This window comes from Leptodactylus fuscus, chromosome 7 (genome assembly GCF_031893055.1).
Source record: "Leptodactylus fuscus isolate aLepFus1 chromosome 7, aLepFus1.hap2, whole genome shotgun sequence".
Taxonomy (NCBI): Eukaryota; Metazoa; Chordata; class Amphibia; order Anura; family Leptodactylidae; genus Leptodactylus; species Leptodactylus fuscus.
In genome coordinates this window covers 86,090,545-86,111,718 of record NC_134271.1, presented here as the reverse complement: position 1 = coordinate 86,111,718, position 21,174 = coordinate 86,090,545, and the positions used below count along the sequence as shown (strand labels likewise).

Genomic DNA, 21,174 nt, shown 5'->3' with positions numbered 1-21,174 from the left:
AAAGGAGGCAATAGAATCTAAAAAAGAGAGGGGGGGCAGGGGGATCCCACTCAGGCCTGGGATCCCCAGGAACAGGGAGGCCCCCCCCCCGAATCTCCACGGCAAATGCTCGCGTCTAGGGGTTTCTTCCTATGTCCGCCGCGAGACCGTGCCCTGCGCATGCGCGGCGGACCAGTTAGCCGGCGGACCCGAGGAACCTGAGATAGGTTCCTAGGTCTAAAGTTCCTGCGCATGGGGAAGCCCCAGACCCGGCGCGACAGAGCTAGACCCTAGAGTCCTGAAAGAGATAGCAGAGGAAATAACAGAACCCCTTGCTATAATCTTCGGTAAGTCATGGGAAACAGGAGTGGTCCCTTTAGATTGGAAAAGGGCAAATGTTGTCCCCATCTACAAAAAGGGGAAAAGGGACGATCCAGGAAATTACAGGCCGGTAAGTCTGACCTCGATAGCAGGAAAAATCTTTGAGCAAATTGTCAAGGAACATTTACTTCGGTACCTGGATGGGAAGGCATTAATTAACCAGAGCCAGCACGGCTTTATGACCAATAAATCTTGTCAGACTAACCTGATTTCCTTCTACAACAAAATCACTGAATGGTTGGACCAAGGGAATGCCGTGGACATAGTATATCTTGACTTCAGTAAGGCATTTGATAAAGTATCACATAACCTTCTTATTGAAAAAATGATTAAGTATGGCTTTGACAAAAAATCAGTTAGGTGGATTCACAACTGGCTTAATGATCGGGCACAACGAGTAATACTAAATGGCTACACATCGAACTGGAAGAAAGTCAAAAGCGGGGTGCCGCAGGGCTCTGTTCTGGGCCCAGTACTTTTTAATATCTTTATAAATGATCTGGACGATGGAATTATTGGGGAACTCATAAAATTTGCAGATGATACGAAGATAGGAGGAATAGCCAACACTAGAGAGGAGAGAGAGTGTATTCAAAAGGACTTAGACACATTGGAACAATGGGCTGAGGCGAACAAAATGGTATTTAACAGGGAGAAATGCAAAGTTCTACATCTGGGTAGCAGAAATGTAAAAAACATATATAGTATGGGAGGAATAGAACTAAGTGATAGCATAGGGGAAAAGGACTTGGGCATAATAGTAGATCACAAATTCAACATGAGCCAACAGTGCGGTGCTGCTGCAAAAAAGGCTAATAAAATTCTGGGATGTATTAAGACAAGCATTGAATCTAGATCAAGAGAGGTCATTATTCCGCTGTACTCTTCCCTGGTGAGACCACACCTGGAATACTGTGTACAGTTCTGGGCGCCTCAATTCAAGAAAGACATCGATATATTGGAGCAAGTCCAGAGAAGAGCAACCAAAATGGTGGAAGGTCTGCAAACCATGTCCTATGAGGAGCGGCTAAAAGAACTAGGATTGTTTAGTTTGCAGAAGAGAAGGCTGAGGGGAGATTTAATAGCAGTCTACAAATATCTGACAGGTAGTCACAGTGCAGAGGGATCTACCCTATTCTCATTAGCACAAGGAAGTACAAGAAGCAATGGGATGAAACTAAAGGGAAAGAGATACAGATTAGACATTAGGAAAAACTTTCTGACAGTGAGGGTAGTGAGAGAGTGGAATAGGCAGCCACGGGAGGTGGTGGGCGCTCCATCAATGGAAATCTTCAAGCGGAATCTGGATAAACATATAGCTGGGATGATTTAGGAAAACCTGCACTCGCAGGGGGTTGGACCCAATGGCCCTTGAGGTCCCTTCCAATTCTACCAAAAGTAAAGTAAAAGAGCTACAGAAGCGCGCATGAAGTGGCAGGTTCCCCCGAAAAGGAAAAAAATGAAGGTCTTCCGCTGTCAGGTAAGGAAGGGGGAGAGTAGTGGACCCCTATGAGAGGTCAGAACACCTGCTCCCCCCTGACCACCTGTCCTGTCCCACAGGACAGAAAAAAACACAAGGGAGGAGCAGGTCTTCCGGCCTCTTATAGGGGTCAAAAGCTGTTAGGTAATTAAAAATTCCACCTGTCCTAACAGCTCATAGGGGCAGAAATACCCCAGTTGTGCTGCTGTTGGGCGTAGGGGGAAAACACATTACATTTTGTCCACAACATTTTTACATTTTTCACAGAAAATGTGCAGAGTTTTCCTCTGCAGACTTTCTGCCTCTAGTATACCTATATGGAAACTCCTGTCGTATAATTGACATGCTGGGATTTTCAAAAAATGTAAGCATTTTTTAAATTGCAGCATTTCCGTAGCGGATATACTTCTACAATGTGTGGGTGGGATTAGCCAGAATAAACATTTGTATAAACATTTTCCAATTTTAGTTGTTTTCTCTCATAAGATATCACGTTGCAGCAGTTTAACCTTTTGCAGAAGTTCAGGTTAGCTCTGCTACATCTGTATTTTACAATACCTTTAATATCATTTTGAAATGTAACGTATTAAGTAACCCACTTCTTCATGTAGATACTAGTGCAAGGATGATGACAGCAATATTCAACATCTAAATTATTGTGATTTTTTTTTCCCCATTTAGAGACATGAGGGTCTTTCTGTTTTTGGGAGTAGTGGTGATCTTTGCATTGGCCTTTGCTGATCATCATGAAGGCGAACATAAACATGACAAAGATGACCACCATGATCACAAAGACCACCAAGATCACAAAGACCACCAAGATCACAAAGAAGGTCATCACAAGAAAGGGGAACACCATGGCAAGAATCACCACCGCCATCAGAATGAGTCCTTGCCCTGTCACAAGATAGCTCCATACAATTCCAAGTTTTCCTTTGACTTGTATCGGCGGGTAGCTCTAGATCATCCTTCTAAAAACATTGTCTTCTCCCCTGTCAGTATCTCTACTGCACTTGCTTTCGTGTCCCTGGCTGCTAAGGGTCAGACCAAGTCACAGATCATTGAAGGGCTCGGTTTTAACCGTTCTGAGATTTCAGAACATGAAATGCATGACGGTTTTCACAATCTTATGGTTCTGCTGAATGATGCAGAGAGCGAGCTACAGCTTGATAGTGGGAATGCTCTCTTCACTTCCAAGGAGCACAAGATCCAGCAGACATTCTTAGATGAAGCCAAGAGGCTCTACCACTCACAGGCGTTTTCTACTGATTTCAAAAACGAAGACGAAGCAAAAAATCAGATCAACAGTTATGTGGAGAAGAACACCCATGGCAAGATCAAGGACTTGCTGGACAGTGTAGACTCGGATGCCATTTTTGTCCTCATCAATTACATTTACTTCAGAGGTAATCCAGGAATTTATAACACATAGCACACCACAAAGGGTTAATGCTAATTCTGCCACCTCTCACACTCAGTACTGCTTTCCTTTAAGGACTTACCGTATTTTTCGGACTATAAGACGCACCTAGGTTTTAGAGGAGGAAAATAGGGAAAAAAAATTTTGAAGCAAAAACTGGTAAAATATTTAATATATGGGAGTTGTAGTTTTGCAACAGCTGCAAGGCCACATTGACAGGTGACCCTGCAGCTGTACGGGGACGCATAGAGCGTTTTTTTTGCGGGGCCAGCTGTAATTTTTAGTTATACCATTTTGGGGGATATCTATTGCTTAGATCACCTTGTATTGAAAAAAAAACAGGAGGTGATTTAGAACTTTTATTTATTTCATATTTTTAAAGCTTTTTTTTTTTTTTACTATTTTATTCCCCCCTGGGGGCTTGAACCTGCGGTCACTTGATCGCAAGTCCCATATGGGACATTCTGTCTATTAGTATTACGGCTGGTCATAGAGACCAGCCGCAATACTAATATAGCCGTTACAGGCCGGGGAGCCTCATTAGGCTCCCGGCTGTCACCCGAACAGGTCGGCTCCTGCGATATCGCCGCGCAGGAGCCGGCCTGCAACTTTACAGGTACGGGGCCGGTGGGGACCGGCCCCGGGGGAGAAGGGGCCACGGATACTAACCCGGCATCCGCTGTACTAGAGAGGCGGATGCCGGGGAGGGATAGACGCCGGGGCCTGAGACATCGCTACGATCCTCTGCCCTGCATGAAGCCAGCGGCGGGGGCACGGAGGAGCCCCTGCCGCTGCTGGCTTCATGCAGGGCAGAGGAGCGCAGCGATGTCTCAGGCCCCGGCACCTGTAATGGCGTCTATCACTTGCCGGCTTCCGTCTCTCTATTACAGCGGATGCCAGGCGCCACCTTCAGACTATAAGACGCACCCTTCTTTTCCCCAAAAATTTTGGGGAAAAAAAGTGCGTCTTATAGTCCGAAAAATACTTCTTTAGAAGATGAAAGAAATCTAAAATCTGACTATGACATACAGTCCTATGAAAAAGTTTGGGCACCCCTATTAATCTTAATCATTTTTAGTTCTAAATATTTTGGTGTTTGCAACAGCCATTTCAGTTTGATATATCTAATAACTGATGGACACAGTAATATTTCAGGATTGAAATGAGGTTTATTGTACTAACAGAAAATGCGCAATATGCATTAAACCAAAATTTGACCGGTGCAAAAGTATGGGCACCCTTATCATTTTATTGATTTGAATACTCCTAACTACTTTTTACTGACTTACTGAAGCACAAAATTGGTTTTGTAACCTCAGTGAGCTTTGAACTTCATAGCCAGGTGTATCCAATCATGAGAAAAGGTATTTAAGGTGGCCAATTGCAAGTTGTTCTACTATTTGAATCTCCTCTGAAGAGTGGCATCATGGGCTACTCAAAACAACTCTCAAATGATCTGAAAACAAAGATTGTTCAACATAGTTGTTCAGCGGAAGGATACAAAAAGCTGTCTCAGAGATTTAACCTGTCAGTTTCCACTGTGAGGAACATAGTAAGGAAATGGAAGACCACAGGGACAGCTCTTGTTAAGCCCAGAAGTGGCAGGCCAAGAAAAATATCAGAAAGGCAGAGAAGAAGAATGGTGAGAACAGTCAAGGACAATCCACAGACCACCTCCAAAGAGCTGCAGCATCATCTTGCTGCAGATGGTGTCACTGTGCATCGGTCAACTATACAGCGCACTTTGCACAAATAGAAGCTGTATGGGAGAGTGATGAGAAAGAAGCCGTTTCTGCACGTACGCCACAAATAGAGTTGCCTGAGGTATGAAAAAGCACATTTGGACAAGGCAGCTTCATTTTGGAAACAAAAATTGAGTTGTTTGGTTATAAAAAAAGGCGTTATGCATGGCGTCCAAAAAGAAACAGCATTCCAAGAAAAACACATGCTACCCACTGTAAAATTTGGTGGAGGTTCCATCATGCTTTGGGGCTGTGTGGCCAATGCCAGCATCGGGAATCTTGTTAAAGTTGAGGGTCGCATGGATTCCACTCAGTATCAGCAGATTCTTGAGAATAATGTTCAAGAATCAGTGACGAAGTTGAAGTTACGCCGGGGATGGATATTTCAGCAAGACAATGATCCAAAACACCGCTCCAAATCCTCAGGCATTCATGCAGAGGAACAATTACAATGTTCTGGAATGGCCATCCCAGTCCCCAGACCTGAATATCATTGAACATCTGTGGGATGATTTGAAGCGGGCTGTCCATGCTCGGCGACCATCTAACTTAACTGAACTTGAATTGTTTGTCCAAAATACCTTTATCCAGGATCCAGGAACTGATTAAAAGCTACAGAAAGCGACTAGAGGCTGTTATCTTTGCAAAAGGAGGATATACTAAATATTAATGTCACTTTTCTGTTGAGGTGCCCATACTTTTGCACCGGTCAAATTTTGGTTTAATGCATATTGCACATTTTCTGTTAGTACAATAAACCTCATTTCAATCCTGAAATATTACTGTGTCCATCAGTTATTAGATATATCAAACTGAAATGGCTGTTGCAAATATCAAAATATTTAGAACTAAAAATGATTAAGATTAATAGGGGTGCCCAAACTTTTTCATAGGACTGTATATGACCATTAGGTATAACTTAGGCTGGGAAATGGTTTCTACAGAGGCTTCTCTCGCTATATTTACCCAGGCAGGTTATGTGCTGAATTTAGTCTACGGGCACAAATTGTGGATTATGTATGGATTTTCTGCACAGATTTTTGTATGGAAAATATTAAAATGATTGTGCAGGATTAGAAAACATGGCTTATTTCTGTTTCTCAGAAAGGGGCATCACATCCACTGGTCAGATGGTCATACTCCATCCAATTCCCATCTTATTTATTTTAATGAGACTGAACTATAGCATTCCCATGTGACCAATGGACGTGAGGTCCCTTCCTGAGAAGCTATGTTCTGTAACCCTGACCAACCCTTTTATTACAGTAGCATGTTATTCAGTGAGATTTTCTCCTGTACACCGTGTCAATGAGGAGGCGAAATTAGGAAATTTTTGTATGCATTTATCCTAAAACTGTTTGTTAGTGGCTTTTGCTATGAAAATCTGTACAAAAATGAATTCCAAATCCATCTGTCATGTTATTGTTAATTTTATCCATTTCATTAAAATGCTGTATGTGGAATCCACAGTGAAAATCTGTACAAAGAATTATTATGCTACAGATTTTTAAAAAATCAATATGTAAATTTCCACACTGAAAAAATCCGCACTATGTACATAAAAGTGGCCGTCCACTTTCAGACCAATATTGAGAAACAAATGTTATTGTTTTTATAATGAAGTAGTAATACAATTTGCCAATATACTTTCTATATAAATTCCTTAAGATCTATGCTTGCTGTCATTTAGGTTGGACTTGATGGACTAATGTCTTTATCCAACCTCATCAACTATGTAACTATGTAACTATTCTGCAAACTCCCAGAAAAATCAGTCCATGGTCATGTAATGTACAGTTAATGGTCATGTGATGTACAGTCCATGGTCATATGATGTAAGGTCCATGGTCATGTGATGTACAGTTAATGGTCATGTGATGTACAGTCCATGGTCATGTGATGTACAGTCCATGGTCATGTGACATACTGTCCATGCTCATGTGATGGACACCCAGGTGCCCAGCTTGTTACCAAGGAGATGTCTGATTACTGAGCTGTGACTATACCGAGATGTGCACCTGTGTGTCCGTCACATGACCATGGACTGTCCACCATATAGAAGTAAACATAAGTAATGACACCACGCAGAGATCTGGAAAACCGTGATTAATTGATACAGAAAATATATTGAAAAATCTTACAGCTTTTTATGATACAAACAATAACATTTATTTCTTAACATTGGCCTAAAATTGGAAATCCTTTTAAAGGATAACTAATCCAAGAAATTGTACAGAAATATTATAAAATCTCACAGTCCTTCCTCCATTATTCTCCTTTCTCTTGGTTTTATACTTTCTCATTTTACATTTAAAATTGGGAAATATATAAAGAAGTCCTCTATGTGAGTCCCAGGAATTGGCCCAGGTCTCCCCCTCCTCCTCCTCCTCACTGTCTACAATACAAATGGCTGCTACAGGAGTATCTCTGCTGTGCCCTGTCTGCAGTAAGACAAGGTTTATTATGTCCCACCCCCTTATAAAAACTCCATCCCCTTTGTCAGCTTGTGACTGAAGATACAGAACTCCAGCAAGAGATTAACACCTTTGCAAGATAGATAGATTCCTTCCTTCCTTCCTTCCTTCCTTCCTTCCTTCCTTCCTTCCGTCCTTCCTTCCATACTACCATGTTACACTGCAAGTAACAGCAACATGTGCACATAACCTAAGAACAAAACTAGGATGAGTACCGCCTGTGGGTTATAACATCAGCCATATATTCCTATATTCCAAATGGAAGACTAAAAATTATCTGAAACAGTCACTCTCAGGCCATATAACAAACTCATCTTTTTCTTCTCTTCTTTTCCTCATAGGACAATGGGAACATCCATTTGATGAGAATCACACAAGAGAGGGAGATTTTCATGTCAATGAGAACAAAACAGTGAAAGTGCCTTTTATGACCAGAACAGGAATGTATGATATTGCCGAAACTGATGAGGCCACTGTGATCTTCTTACCATATAAAGGAGGTGCCACTGCTTTAATCATCCTGCCAAAGAAGGGGAAGTTATCAAAAATAGAACAGAATTTTAATAAAGAATCAATTCATAAGTGGAAGAAAGTAATGCACAGGAGGTAAGGGAATATCGATCTATCTATCTATCTATCTATCTATCTATCTATCTATCTATCTATCTATCTATCTATCTATCTATCTACCTACTATAACTGATAGGAGCTTGTGGCCCCAGTCAGTTATTATAAAGTCACCTGGTCACTTAGGGTTGAAACATACACATAACTCTTATATTCATAATCACAATTAGAGATGAGCGAACACTGTTCGGATCCAAATCCATCTGTCATGTTATTGTTAATTTTATCCATTTCATTAAAATACTGTATGTGTAATCCACAGTGAAAATCTGTACAAAGAATTATTATGCTACAGATTTTTAAAAAGTCAATATGTAAATTTCCACACTGAAAAAATCTGCACTATGTACATAAAAGTGGCCGTCCACTTTCAGACCAATATTGAGAAACAAATGTTATTGTTTTTATAATGAAGTAGTAATACAATTTGCCAATATACTTTCTATATAAATTCCTAGATCTATACTTGCTGTCATTTAGGTTGGACTTGATGGATTAATGTCTTTATCCAACCTCATCAACTATGTAACTATGTAACTATTCTGCAAACTCCCAGAAAAATCAGTCCATGGTCCATGACGTTGCCGGTGGCCGGCCGGCGTCACAGGTGCTTCCATTCATTTCTATGGGTCCGTGCTGTTCGGATCGACTGATCCGAACAGTGTTCGCTCATCTCTGATCACAATCCTACGTCTTCTATTCAGGTTTGGAATAGTACCCAGGAAGGGGGAAGGTTTGAAATGGAAGCAGAGGAAAAGGACATGGAATTGGCATAGCTATAGGGACTGCAGAGATAGCAGTTGTGACTGGACCCTGGAATCTGAGGGGGATCCAAAACTCCCTATGCCACATAAAATATACCACTATTGTAAATAACGCATAATACATTGGGCCCAGAAGTTTCAAGTTACATCTCTTGGGATGGACAGGGAAGCTCTTTTAGTGAGGTAGTGATGGCTATGTGTCTACGCAGGGGTGCATATATACTCATATACTCACCTATAATGAGGGAAAGTGAGGCAGCCGCAATAGGCGGTGCTATACATGGCAAATTTTCACAATTTATTTAACTTAACACAGCTAAAGACAAGCGCTTTAAAAAAACAGCAAGTGGGAGCTGTCGAGGGCTGGCTAAGAAGTCTAGACAGGTGAAGAGAGGTTAATGTCAAGGGCGCTCGGGGTGTCTGCAGCTTCAGATAAATTTTGCTCACCTGTCTATGCTCCTGTCCAGGCTGTCCTGTGCTGCCGCTGCTACTCTGACATCACGATATTGAAGAAAGCTGCAATGCTGTATGTATGTATGTGCTGTAAGTGTAGCAGTGGTGGCTACAGCGCAAGTACCCCGGAGTCAGCAGTGGAGGGCGGCAAGGACAGGAACATGGTCAGGTTAGTAAAGATTATTGGCCACTACTCTAGGTGTGGTTATGGGTAAAAAAAAAAATAAGGAAAAGGTCATATACTGTGTGTGGGGCCAAAAAAAAGGGTCATATTTTGTAGGGGGCTAAAAAAAAGAGGGGTCATATACTGTGGGTGGTAAAAAAAAAAAGAGGGGTCATACAGTGGGGGGGGGGGGAAGCTAAAAAAAAGGGGTCATATACCATGTTGGGGGGAACAAAAAAGAGTGTTATGTATGGTGTTGTGGGCCACAAAAGGGGGTATGATACTATGTGGAGTCCAAATAAGGGGAATTTTTTGATTTGCCAGTGGGGAAGGTGTGTCCTAATCAGGGGGGCCCATTACGTAACCAAATATAGCTGGGTGGGTATCTTTTTGGGGGGTGGTGTCTTTCTATAGTTCGCCTCAGGCAGCAGAAAAGCTAGGTTCACTTCTGTGTCTACCCATTTGCATCACAGGATCACTCAATACAAATTCCTCCTCTTTGAGCATTTTTAATACTTACCCGGTACATCCACAATTACTTTTCCATTTATTTTTTTTAACATGCTTTGAGTTGTGTTTCTTACCTCTAGTGACTATTGATGGCGTAGTGATATCTATCAGAGTAAGGGGATTCTTGGTTTTATTACAGAACAGTCAGTGTTTGGATATTTAGGAGCTATGTAAGGTGTGCACATTATCCTATGCTGTCTGCTGTTTACATATTCTTCATAACGTTCTTGCTTCTCATTTTACAGTTTGGTAGAATTAATCTTACCCAAATTATATGTCTCATCCACTATGAACCTTAAAGAAACATTAAGCAAATTGGGTATAGTAGATGTCTTCTCAAATAATGCTGATCTTTCTGGTGTCACTGGTGAAGCAAATGTTCGGATTTCTAGGGTGAGTTTTGTCTATCTATCTCTATCTAGCTATGTTATCTATTTATCTATCTGACTATATTCCGTCCATCTAAGTAGCAAAGTTTTTAGTAAGATTGTTTTTACCCCCCACAGGCTATCCATAGAGCTGTACTCAGTGTTGATGAGAAGGGGACAGAAGGAGCGGCCTCCACAGCATTAGAGGCAATTCCTATGATGCTGCCACCTCGTATTGAAGTTAACCATCCTTTTCTTATGTCGATATATAACTACAACACTAAAAGTGCTATCTTCACTGCAAGAATTGCCAATCCTCAGGAATGATCCTGTCCCAGATATCTCTCCTTCAATAAAATATAATTGTTTATCAATGTTGTTATTTACTTTACATCACTGCAATATTTAGATACTGGACACTGGAATTGTCCTGGTCCTGGTCATCCAACCAAGGGGAATTGGTCCAGCTGTACTCTAGGTTTCTACTTTCCTTGATAAGCAAGTCCCAGTTAGGATCCTCCTCTCTATTATTGAGCTCTTATACATATCCCCTTTAAATTGAATATAATAATACCAACCCCCCTTCCCTTATGCACCTTTAAAGACCTTTGGCAACAGCAACAAATCCAGCTTTTGTTGCTCCACTAATTTTGGCTCAGGTGGAATTTTTTTCTCTATCCTCCACCATTCCTGAGCAGTTGACGCTGTTCATTTTGATCCCTGATATACTATGTAGACTCTGTACTATCATTAGGGCAGTGTCAGGCAGGAGGAGACAAGGGGTGTGATTCTGAGCTCAATCAGCAGAGTGGAGCCTATTAACAGATGCTAAAAACTTGACTTATTGGTGATGGGAAATATGCAAATATTTTCCAGGATGTAATTAGGAAAACAATGCCTCTGCTTGCTGCCCTCTAGTGGTGATGGTGAAAGGTCATCCTACTAATATTCTATGTGAAAGTTTGTGTGTTTGGATGTTTGTTATTCAATCACGCAAAAACGGCTGAACAGATTTCAATGAAATTTGCCACATAGATAGTTTGTAACTTCAATTAAAACATAAGCTACTTTTTATCCCGGTAAATGACATGGCTTCACGACTGTTATGAATTTATGTTCATATACTGTATTACACTGTTCATGTCAGCAGTTTATCTCAGGTTCTGATAAAGCCAGTTCTGTTATCTCTCTATCTAAACACTCAGCTAACCCTCAGTCCATTCTGTACCTGCATTTGCATATTATCTGATCTGCTCCAGCAGTGCTGAAACACTGGATGGGAAAACACCTTTAATCCCAATTGGCAGTTTGCTACTTTTAAACATGCCGGGAAAAAGAACATCTAATTTGTCACAAAATCCTAAAACAACAAGAGCTATGAAGGTAGCCAGAAGTCAACAGAGTTCTCCTCAAGCGGAGCTGAGGGGGATCATCAGCACCAACAAAACTCTCATTATATGGCTTCCCACTGAGCTGCTGAGATTCTAGCAACAATCACTGGCACGGTACGAGGAACACGTTCAGCGGCAGGCCAGCTTGACAGCTGCTGAAATGACGGAGCAGGCAGATCATCAACGCCAACAACACACTCATCATTTGAATGGGTGAGAAAGCTGTCCAGCCATGATGGGCGGTGCGCATTTTATGCTCTCCGCCGCGAAACCGGGTTTTTTAATCCGGACACAGAGTCGGACATGCAGTACTCTGTGTCCGGATTTTAAAAAAAACGGTTTCGCGGCGGAGAGCATAAAACGCTCACCGCTGCACCCGGTCTGTGCTTTCCGTCTTCTTGCATGTAGAAGACGGAAAGCACAGAATGGAGAGTAGAACGCAGGTGTGAACCTAGCGTAAGAGGGATATTTCCACTGAGTTACCCCCAAAACAAAGCTCCTGTTTTTGCTGGAGATGTTCAGTCAAAGCACTACTGTACTTTGACGTCATGTGTTACCTGGATGGGCTAAGAACTGATACCAGCCTTCAGTTTTGATAGATGTATGAGATAGGTCTCCTAATGAGGGGTTCCCAGTACCTTGAAGGGACGAATGGGGTGAATTTGATTTTTAAGGTTTCAGCTTGGTACTGCCCTTGTAAGGGTATGAGTTCTTGAGGTTCACAGGGAAAGTTTCCAGGGCAAGTATAGGGAAATTGAGGTGCCCTGTGACTCTTTTTGATGACGTCACAAGGGGTAAAGCTGAACCAATTTTTGATTTACCCTGTGATCTATTACCCTCTACTTCCTTTTTTGTGTATGGAGCTATATATGTAAAGTATTCTCACTTTTTTACCTATAAGGTTTTTTAGGGGTGTGTATTAAATGTTATGTTTTAATGGATAATTCATCAGTGCTACAAGTGTAAGTGCCATCTATTTTTGGCAGCACCAGGTGTACTTTTTAGTTACCGTATTTTTCGGACTATAAGACGCACTTTTTTCCCCCAAAATTTTTGGGGAAAAGAAGGGTGCGTCTTATAGTCTGAGGTTGGCGCCTGGCATCCGCTGTAATAGAGAGGCGGAAGCCGGCAAGTGATAGACGCCATTACAGGTGCCGGGGCCTGAGACATCGCTGCGCTCCTCTGCCCTGCATGAAGCCAGCAGCGGCAGGGGCTCCTCCGTGCCCCCGCCGCTGGCTTCATGCAGGGCAGAGGATCGTAGCGATGTCTCAGGCCCCGGCGTCTATCCCTCCCCGGCATCCGCCTCTCTAGTACAGCGGATGCCGGGTCAGTATCCGTGGCCCCTTCTCCCCCGGGGCCGGTCCCCACCGGCCCCGTACCTGCAAAGTTGCAGGCCGGCTCCTGCGCGGCGATATCGCAGGAGCCGACCTGTTCGGGTGACAGCCGGGAGCCTAATGAGGCTCCCGGGCCTGTCACTACTATATATTAGTATTGCGGCTGGGTCTATGACCAGCCGCCGTAATACTAATATACAGAATGTCCCATAGACGGCAATACAGTTGTATTGCCGTCTATGGGACTTGCGATCAAGTGACCGCAGGTTCAAGCCCCGGGGGGGGGAATAAAATAGTAAAAAAAAAAAAAAAAACTTTACAAATATGAAATAAATAAAAGTTCTAAATCACCTCCTGTTTTTTTTTCAATACAAGGTGATCTAAGCAATAGATATCCCCCAAAATGGTATAACTAAAAAGTACAGCTGGCCCCGCAAAAAAAACGCTCTATGCATCCCCGTACAGCTGCAGGGTCACCTGTCAATGTGGCCTTGCAGCTGTTGCAAAACTACAACTCCCATATATTAAATATTTTACCAGTTTTTGCTTCAAAATTTTTTTTCCCTATTTTCCTCCTCTAAAACCTAGGTGCGTCTTATAGTCCGAAAAATATGGTATATATTTTGGGGAATGTCTATTCCTTTGATCACTTTTTATTCAAATTTTTATCATTGAGGCTGGTCACAGATCAACCTCAAAAGCTATAATGCAATGACAAGCCTGGGAGTCTTCAGTAGGCCCCTGTCCGTCAGAGGAACAGGTCAGCATCCACAATATTTATTAAGAGGTTGGAGCCTCTTAATAAATCAGGTGTACCTTATTCCTGTTGGGCCTTTTATTAAGACCGAATTTCAGTGCCGGTCATATCAGGGCCGACTAGATCAATTTTTGAGAATATTTTTGCACCATTTAGATCTGTGAGAATGTTATCGATGGTAGGCGTAATGTGCCTTTTTCTTTGAATGGCTCAATTGGCATGTCGCATATCCACACACAATCTGATTTTAACAGGCTGCTTAGGTTTAGGCGCAACAACAATTGGTGAGACCCAGGGAGTTGGGCTCTCTACACGTTCAATAACATCAGATGTCTCAAGGTCTTGCAGTTCTTTCTCCACAATCTTGCAGACATGGAATGGGATGCCTCTGTGAGGTTAAACTGACGGCTGTACTGACTGGTCCATGTGTAATTTCACTTGAAAGTCTTTCAGCTTTCCTTTGCCTTGAGTTGAGGATACTTCTGCGTAACATTTTGGACAGAAGAGTGTGTTATGCTGTTTGCCAGTTTCACTAAGCCCAGAGATACCGCACTACTGCAGCTAAGAAGAGTGTCTGCAGAAAACTCCACTACATAGAAAGTGTCTGTGATGGATTTCCCATCAGACATTAGTAATGTGAAATTTGCCACACAGGAGTAATGCAGTAGCATACCTCCCAACCTGTCACGACCTGAGTTCTTGTGACTTAGTTGTGTGTTTTTCTGGTGGGGATTTGATCCGGTGTTCCGTGGTCTTCTGGTGGTTTCCTTGCCATTGGGCCATCTGTTTGTACATTTGGTATTGGCCTTCGGAGTATACCTGAGGTTCTTTAGATTGAGCCTCAGGTGTTGGTCGTTACCATTGTCCTATCGGACGCTTCTGGGGCCTGTATAAGGAGGAGGGCTGGCTTCACTTGTTGCCGGTTTTCATTGTATCCAACATAGAATTCGTGGCTCAGGAAGGAGGAGTGTTTTTTGGAACTACAGCTGACTTGGAAGTGGTGTGAGTGTTGCCTTGTGTGTGAGTCTGGTTTTCCCCTCCACACTTCCACTCTGCCCTGTCCTTCAGTTCTGAGTGCCTGCCACTGTCTTGGTGTTTGTGAGGAAGTTTGGGTTCCAGTTTGTTTTGCCCCAGTCCTGTGTTAACCCTTTCCTCACCTCTCCACTGTCCCTCTCCTCATTCTCTTGTTGTGTATTGTGTTGTGCTGCATGCCTGTTGTCCAGCACTTCCCATCCTGTTTGTTTTGTCTGCAGCTACACCTTGGTTTATGTAGGGGTGACCACCTTAGTATCCCCAGTCCCGTGAATCCACAGAGGCCGAGCTGGGGTGACTCATAGCTCTCGCCCTATCTGTCGGCTAGGCCTTCGTGTTAGAGAGCCAGGAGTTGTCGGGGCCAAGTCTAGCTTGGGAACAGCTGACCACCACCCGCAGGCAGGGCCTAGCTAGCCGCCGTAGCATCAGGGAAAGTCTCCCTCCCCTGTTCCCTTAGCAGTGCAGTCTGCAGTCCGGATTTTGGGTCTAGGCATAGATACGAACGTGACACAACCCTCCCAGATTCTGCATTGTGCCTCGCAGTCCTGGTCAGCGGGAGGTATGTCCCAGATTCAACTCATCTACGTCTGGAAAGGACACAGATGAGTTGAGTACAGTAGTGAAGCAGGAGCGGAGCGCGCAGACCTTTCCTCACTACTGTGTCCCTGTGCACTCCGTGTGTCTAGATGGAGCTTCCCCGGTAGATGTTATGTCATGGGAAGGGGTGGGGCCTCTGTGAGTAGGGCAGGTTCTCTTCCATCACAGCTCTATTCTGTATTCTGGAAGAAGAGAAAGAAAGCAGTGAGATGTTTTGTGGGACTGCAGGATGGAAGGGGAGTCTGCGGATTGTATAGCATGGGCCTGCAAGTTGGAGGAGGCTGGGGGGAGTCATGTATTTACATAGGACTGCATGTTAGAGGAGACTGGGGGCTGATGCATTTACATGGGACTGCATTTTGGAGGAGGCTTGGGGGGAATGATGTATTTACATGGGACTGTATCCTGGAGGGTCTGGGGGATTGTATTGATGTTTAGGGTGGGATAGGAATCCCTGGGGTGCTGTTGGCATCAAGGGAGACAAAATCTTTTGGGTTCTGCTGGCATCTGATGGAGGCCAGGGGTCCTTAAACTGGTGGAAACTGGAGGAGGACATTAAACCCAGGGGCTAGCTAGAGGAGAATATTAAAATGAGGGTAACTGGAGGAGGACATTAAACTGGGGGTAACCAGAGGGAGACATTAAACTAAGGGAAACTGGAGGAGGATGTGATGTTATTATAAGTATGTTCTTTATGTTCTGTTCTGCTTACTTATTCTGCTTTGTCTGCCTAGCAACAGTGAGGTAGTAATGGAGGAGGAGCTGAGCTGAGGGGGAGGAGTTGTTAGACAGGGAGCCATGATGGAAGCATGGAATAAAGTGTTCTGATCTACAAAAGTAATCATCTCATATTCCAGAAGACCTGCATCCTCACTACAATTGGCGACGAGGATTAAGAATAATCAGCTAAAGGTATTTTACTGCTACAGAAAACTGTATAAAAGACTGCAATCCTAGCACCAGCCAGGGCCTGCTTACCCTCCTTTGCTGCATTTGATGTTCACCAAACCCAAGCAAACTTGGCAGCATGCTGGAATAAATGGCTGAAACGCTTTGAGATATTCCTGCAAGCAATGAACATTACTGACAATGCAAGAAAGAAAGCCATGGTATTACACTATGCAGGGGAGCAAGTCTATGATATCTTCACAACTCTGCCCAATACAGTGACTATGAGCTAAGCAAAGCAGCATTAAAGGGGTTGTCCCATCACGAGGATCCTATCTATACTGCTTGTTAATGTGAATGTAAGACTTCTCCTAAATACATTGCTTCAGCAAAACTGCTTTGTTTGTCCACTATCTTACTTTATTCATTTTTTTTTTTTGACACATCCCTTGACTTATCTGGTCATAAGTCAAGAGATGTATCTGTGCACGGGAGCGAGCCTGGAGAGGGGGGGGGGGGTAGTTTACCCTTTGAGGGGAAGGGACCGCCAATACAGACCCGGCATCCACTGTAATAGAGAGGCAGATGCCGGGGAGTGTAGACGCCGGCACAGGTGGCTGCAACACCGCTATGCTTCTGCCCTGCATGAAGCCAGCAGTGGCAGGAGCGATGCTGCTATTTCGGGGGGGGGGAGCGGAATATCAGCATCGCTCCTGCCGCTGCTGGCTTAATGCAGAGCAGAAGCATAGCGCTGTTGCAGGCATCAGTGCCAGCGTTTACACTCCCCGGCATCCGCCTCTCTATTACAGTGGATTCCGGGTCTGTATTGGCATTGTGAAGGCTAGACTGGTCTCGCTGCTGGCTTTGCGTATGTAACTCCGCCCACCAATGATGCAACAAAGCAGGAAGACAGAAGATTTTACAGCAACGAAGACTGGTGAGTATGCGATGTGGGAATACCCCTTTAACTAAGCATTTCTCTCCATACATAAATGCAGCCTTTGAAATTTGTAGAATGGGAGGAAATCCACGCAAACATGGGGAGGACATACAAACTCCTTGCAGATGTTGTTCCTTATGGGATTCGAACCCAGGACTAAAGCGCCACCATGTTGCCCCCTGAATTAGGATATTTCTATGCAGCTGTTTAATATTCATGATATAAAAATTCCAGTCCCATCTGTGTTTTCAACTAGTGATATCGCTTCATATAATACAGACATCACTGAATCTCCTCTTTCATATGACACCAAAAGCAAGTCTGTGCTTTTTATAATGTTTGAGATATAACTGTTTGAAGTGACCCCCCCCACCACCACCCATTTTCTCTACTTGTTACACAGCCTCGTATTCCCACACGCATTAACATTCAGTTAGAGGCAGGAACTGCTCTCTATATAGATAAAGGAGTGAAAAAATGCAGGATTTCACAGGAAGGAACAAAAATAATGTATAATACAAAATGCATTTATAACACAAATACTGCCAGAAAATCAAAAGTTGTCCGAAAGTTTAATTACTAGGTTTGAGGTTGAGCGATCGTGTTTGGAAAAAATCGGATTCCGATCGGCGATCGAGAGAATATCGCGATCGGAATTCCAAACACGATCTGTTTATGTGGGATCGAGATCAGTGATCTTTTACCACAATGCCTTCACACTGAGTATATAGTGTATACTCAGTGTGAAGGCTCCGCTGCGGTTCCATAGGAATGAATGGAAGCAGCCGGCAAGCCGATGCTGACTTTTCAGGATCGATTTTAAAATTCGATTTCCGATAATTTTTCATTCGAACCCGATCTCGATCCCAATTCCGATCCCAATGCAAGTCAATTGGATTTTTTTTATTAATCGTAGATCGGATTTTAAAAGCAATCCTATTCACTATACAGCATGGAATCTAAGAATTGTTAGAAACCACGCTGTGTAGTAAATCACTAAGTAGCCAGAGGATTTTTTTTTAATCCTCTGGCTACTTAGTCCCCCCTGGTGTCCACTTACCTCCAGAGATGGCTGGCCGGTGCTCTTCGCTTCGCTGCCGGTCCAGCTGCCGTCTTCTTCTACTCGCTGCCCCCTCCCTGCCAGGTTAGGAGAGTGTGGGCGGGTTAGGAGAGTGTGGGCGGGTACTGGGAGGGGAGACGTCACGTCTCCCTGCCCTGTACCCGCCCACACTCTCCTAACCCGCCCACACTCTCCTAACCTGGCAGGGAGGGGGCAGCGAGTAGAAGAAGACGGCAGCTGGACCAGCAGCGAAGCGAAGAGCAGCGGCCAGCCATCTCTGGAGGTAAGTAGCTTTAGTCTCCCATTAGAATGAATGGAAGCAGCCGGCGCGCAGGGGGTTAAGGCTGTGTGCCGGCTGCTTCCATTCATTCTAATGGGAGACTAAAGCTACTTACCTCCAGAGATGGCTGGCCGCTGCTCTTCGCTTCGCTGCTGGTCCAGCTGCCGTCTTCTTCTACTCGCTGCCCCCTCCCTGCCAGGTTAGGAGAGTGTGGGCGGGTTAGGAGAGTGTGGGCGGGTACAGGGCAGGGAGACGTGACGTCTCCCCTCCCAGTACCCTCCCACACTCTCCTAACCCGCCCACACTCTCCTAACCTGGCAGGGAGGGGGCAGCGAGTAGAAGAAGACGGCAGCTGGACCGGCAGCGAAGCGAAGAGCACCGGCCAGCCATCTCTGGAGGTAAGTGGACACCAGGGGGGACTAAGTAGCCAGAGGATTAAAAAAAAATCCTCTGGCTACTTAGTGATTTACTACACAGCGTGGTTTCTAACAATTCTTAGATTCCATGCTGTATAGTGAATAGGATTGCTTTTAAAATCCGATCTACGATTAATAAAAAAAATCCCATTGACTTGCATTGGGATCGGAATTGGGATCGAGATCGGGTTCGAATGAAAAATTATCGGAAATCGAATTTTAAAATCGATCCTGAAAAGTCAGCATCGGCTTAACCCTATTAATTACACTTTAAGCTGTAGCAGTACTGATTCAGACACTAGATGGCAGTATGGCCTAATAAATCTATGTTGTTGGTGCAGAGCATGGAGCAGTGACAAACAGAGGAACAGCTACCAGAAGAAGCCTCAGTTTGTGGATTATAGTATCAGTAGCATCCAGGGTCAGACTGGCCCACCGGGAAACCGAGCCTTGAACATCAGACCTCATTTCCACAATGCAGATGCATTGGCCAGGGGCCCGACTGGGATTTTCAGGGCTGGTTCGGGCCCCTGAGCAATGCATTTGCATTGACATAATGAGCACTGATAGTGGAAGGGACCGGATCGGTAAGCTCAGGGCAGCGCCGCACCTCTAATGAGGCGACCGCCTCAGGCGGCGCTATGCCGGGGCCCCGGGGGGTGGCATTTTTACTGACCTAAGCCAGTCCAGGACAAGCTGTCTTGGACTGGTTTAGCGTCACCGTCATGGCATCCCAGCAGAGGAAGTAAGTGGTTGTTTGGGGCGGCTCTGTGGATGCAGCGCTGCTTTAAATTTCACCTATTAGCAGCGCTGCTCCAGCGGCCGCCCCTCATGTTTAGCAGAGAGCAGGTTGTCTCCCTGCCTGCTCTCTGCATGCTAACGCCGCCCCCTACTCCCCACATGTCGGGTGACGTGGCCACGTAATCAGGCCCGTGGCCGACGTGTGCCTGCACTCCTACGCGGTCTCCAGTCATAAGACCGCTCTGCAGGCTGAAGAGCAGAAGCAGGTAAGCTTCTGCTGAAAAAATAGTGATTTTTCAAGTATTTATTCCCTATCCTACGGATAGGAGTTAAATACTAGATTTATGATGATGATGATGATGATGATGGGGTTTGGGGTGCTTGGGAAGGGTTAGAGTGCTGGGGGGGTGCTAGGGAAGAGAGAGGGAGGGGGGCTTTTGAATGTTTGTCTAGCCCTTCCATGGGTTTGAGGACTGTTTGTTTTTTTTTTCCCACCCACTTGTAATTCTTGCACTTGGGGGTTAAAAGGAGCACCCAAGTGCAAGAATTGCAAGTGGGTGGGAAAAAAAACTGTCCTCAAGCCCAAGGAAGGGGCAAACAACCATTCAAAAGCCCCCCTCCCCCTTCCCCAGCACTCCAACCCTTCCCCAGCACTCCAACACAATAATGGTGTCTGCTGTTTTAGCATTAACCCCCAGTTTTGACTGAGGCGCCATTTTACCGACAATCACAGGCACCCAGAGCAAGCTTCGGGGCCTGCGTCTATTTTTATGACAGCCGGGAGCCTTGTGAAGGCTCTCCAGCCTGTCATTCTATACTTTGTATTGCAGGCTACTCTATGTAGCCTGCAATAGAAATACTGGATTTTTGGAATGCTTTGTAATGCATTGTATTAATGATCAGACCCCTAAGGGGTCTAATAAGTACAAAAATAAAATAAAAAAAATAAAAATATTAAAAAAATAAAAAGTATTAACAATTCAAATCACACCCCCTGTCCCTAGAACACATATAAAAGTATGTAAATACTGTGAAATACATACACGTTAGGTACCAGTGTGTCCTAAAATGCCCGCTCTACAAATCTATAACAATATTTTTCCTGTATGGTAAATGCCGTAGCAGCAAACAAAGTCAAAAATGTCAAACTGATGTTTTTTTACTGTTTTGCCTCTAATAAAAATTTGAACAAAAAGTGATCAAAGCAATAAACAGTCCCCAAAATGGTAGAACTGAAAAGTACACCCGGCCTATGCATCGTACACAGAAGTATAAAAAAGTTACAGGTGTCAGAATATGGCGACTTTATATAGGGATTATTAGGGTGCATTCGCATTACTCCGTGTGAACGCACCCTTAGGGGCATTATTAATACAA

General features: G+C 44.1%; 1 protein-coding gene across 1 annotated transcript; it reads left to right on the top strand.

Moving 5' to 3' along the window:
* The first annotated feature begins 2,525 nt into the window (after positions 1–2,525).
* Positions 2,526–10,688, top strand: LOC142212690 (alpha-1-antiproteinase-like). Its single transcript, XM_075280676.1, has 4 exons — positions 2,526–3,246; positions 7,818–8,082; positions 10,239–10,386; positions 10,500–10,688. The coding sequence occupies exons 1-4, from the start codon at positions 2,526–2,528 to the stop codon at positions 10,686–10,688; spliced, it is 1,323 nt and encodes a 440-aa protein (XP_075136777.1).
* Positions 10,689–21,174: the final 10,486 nt, after the last annotated feature.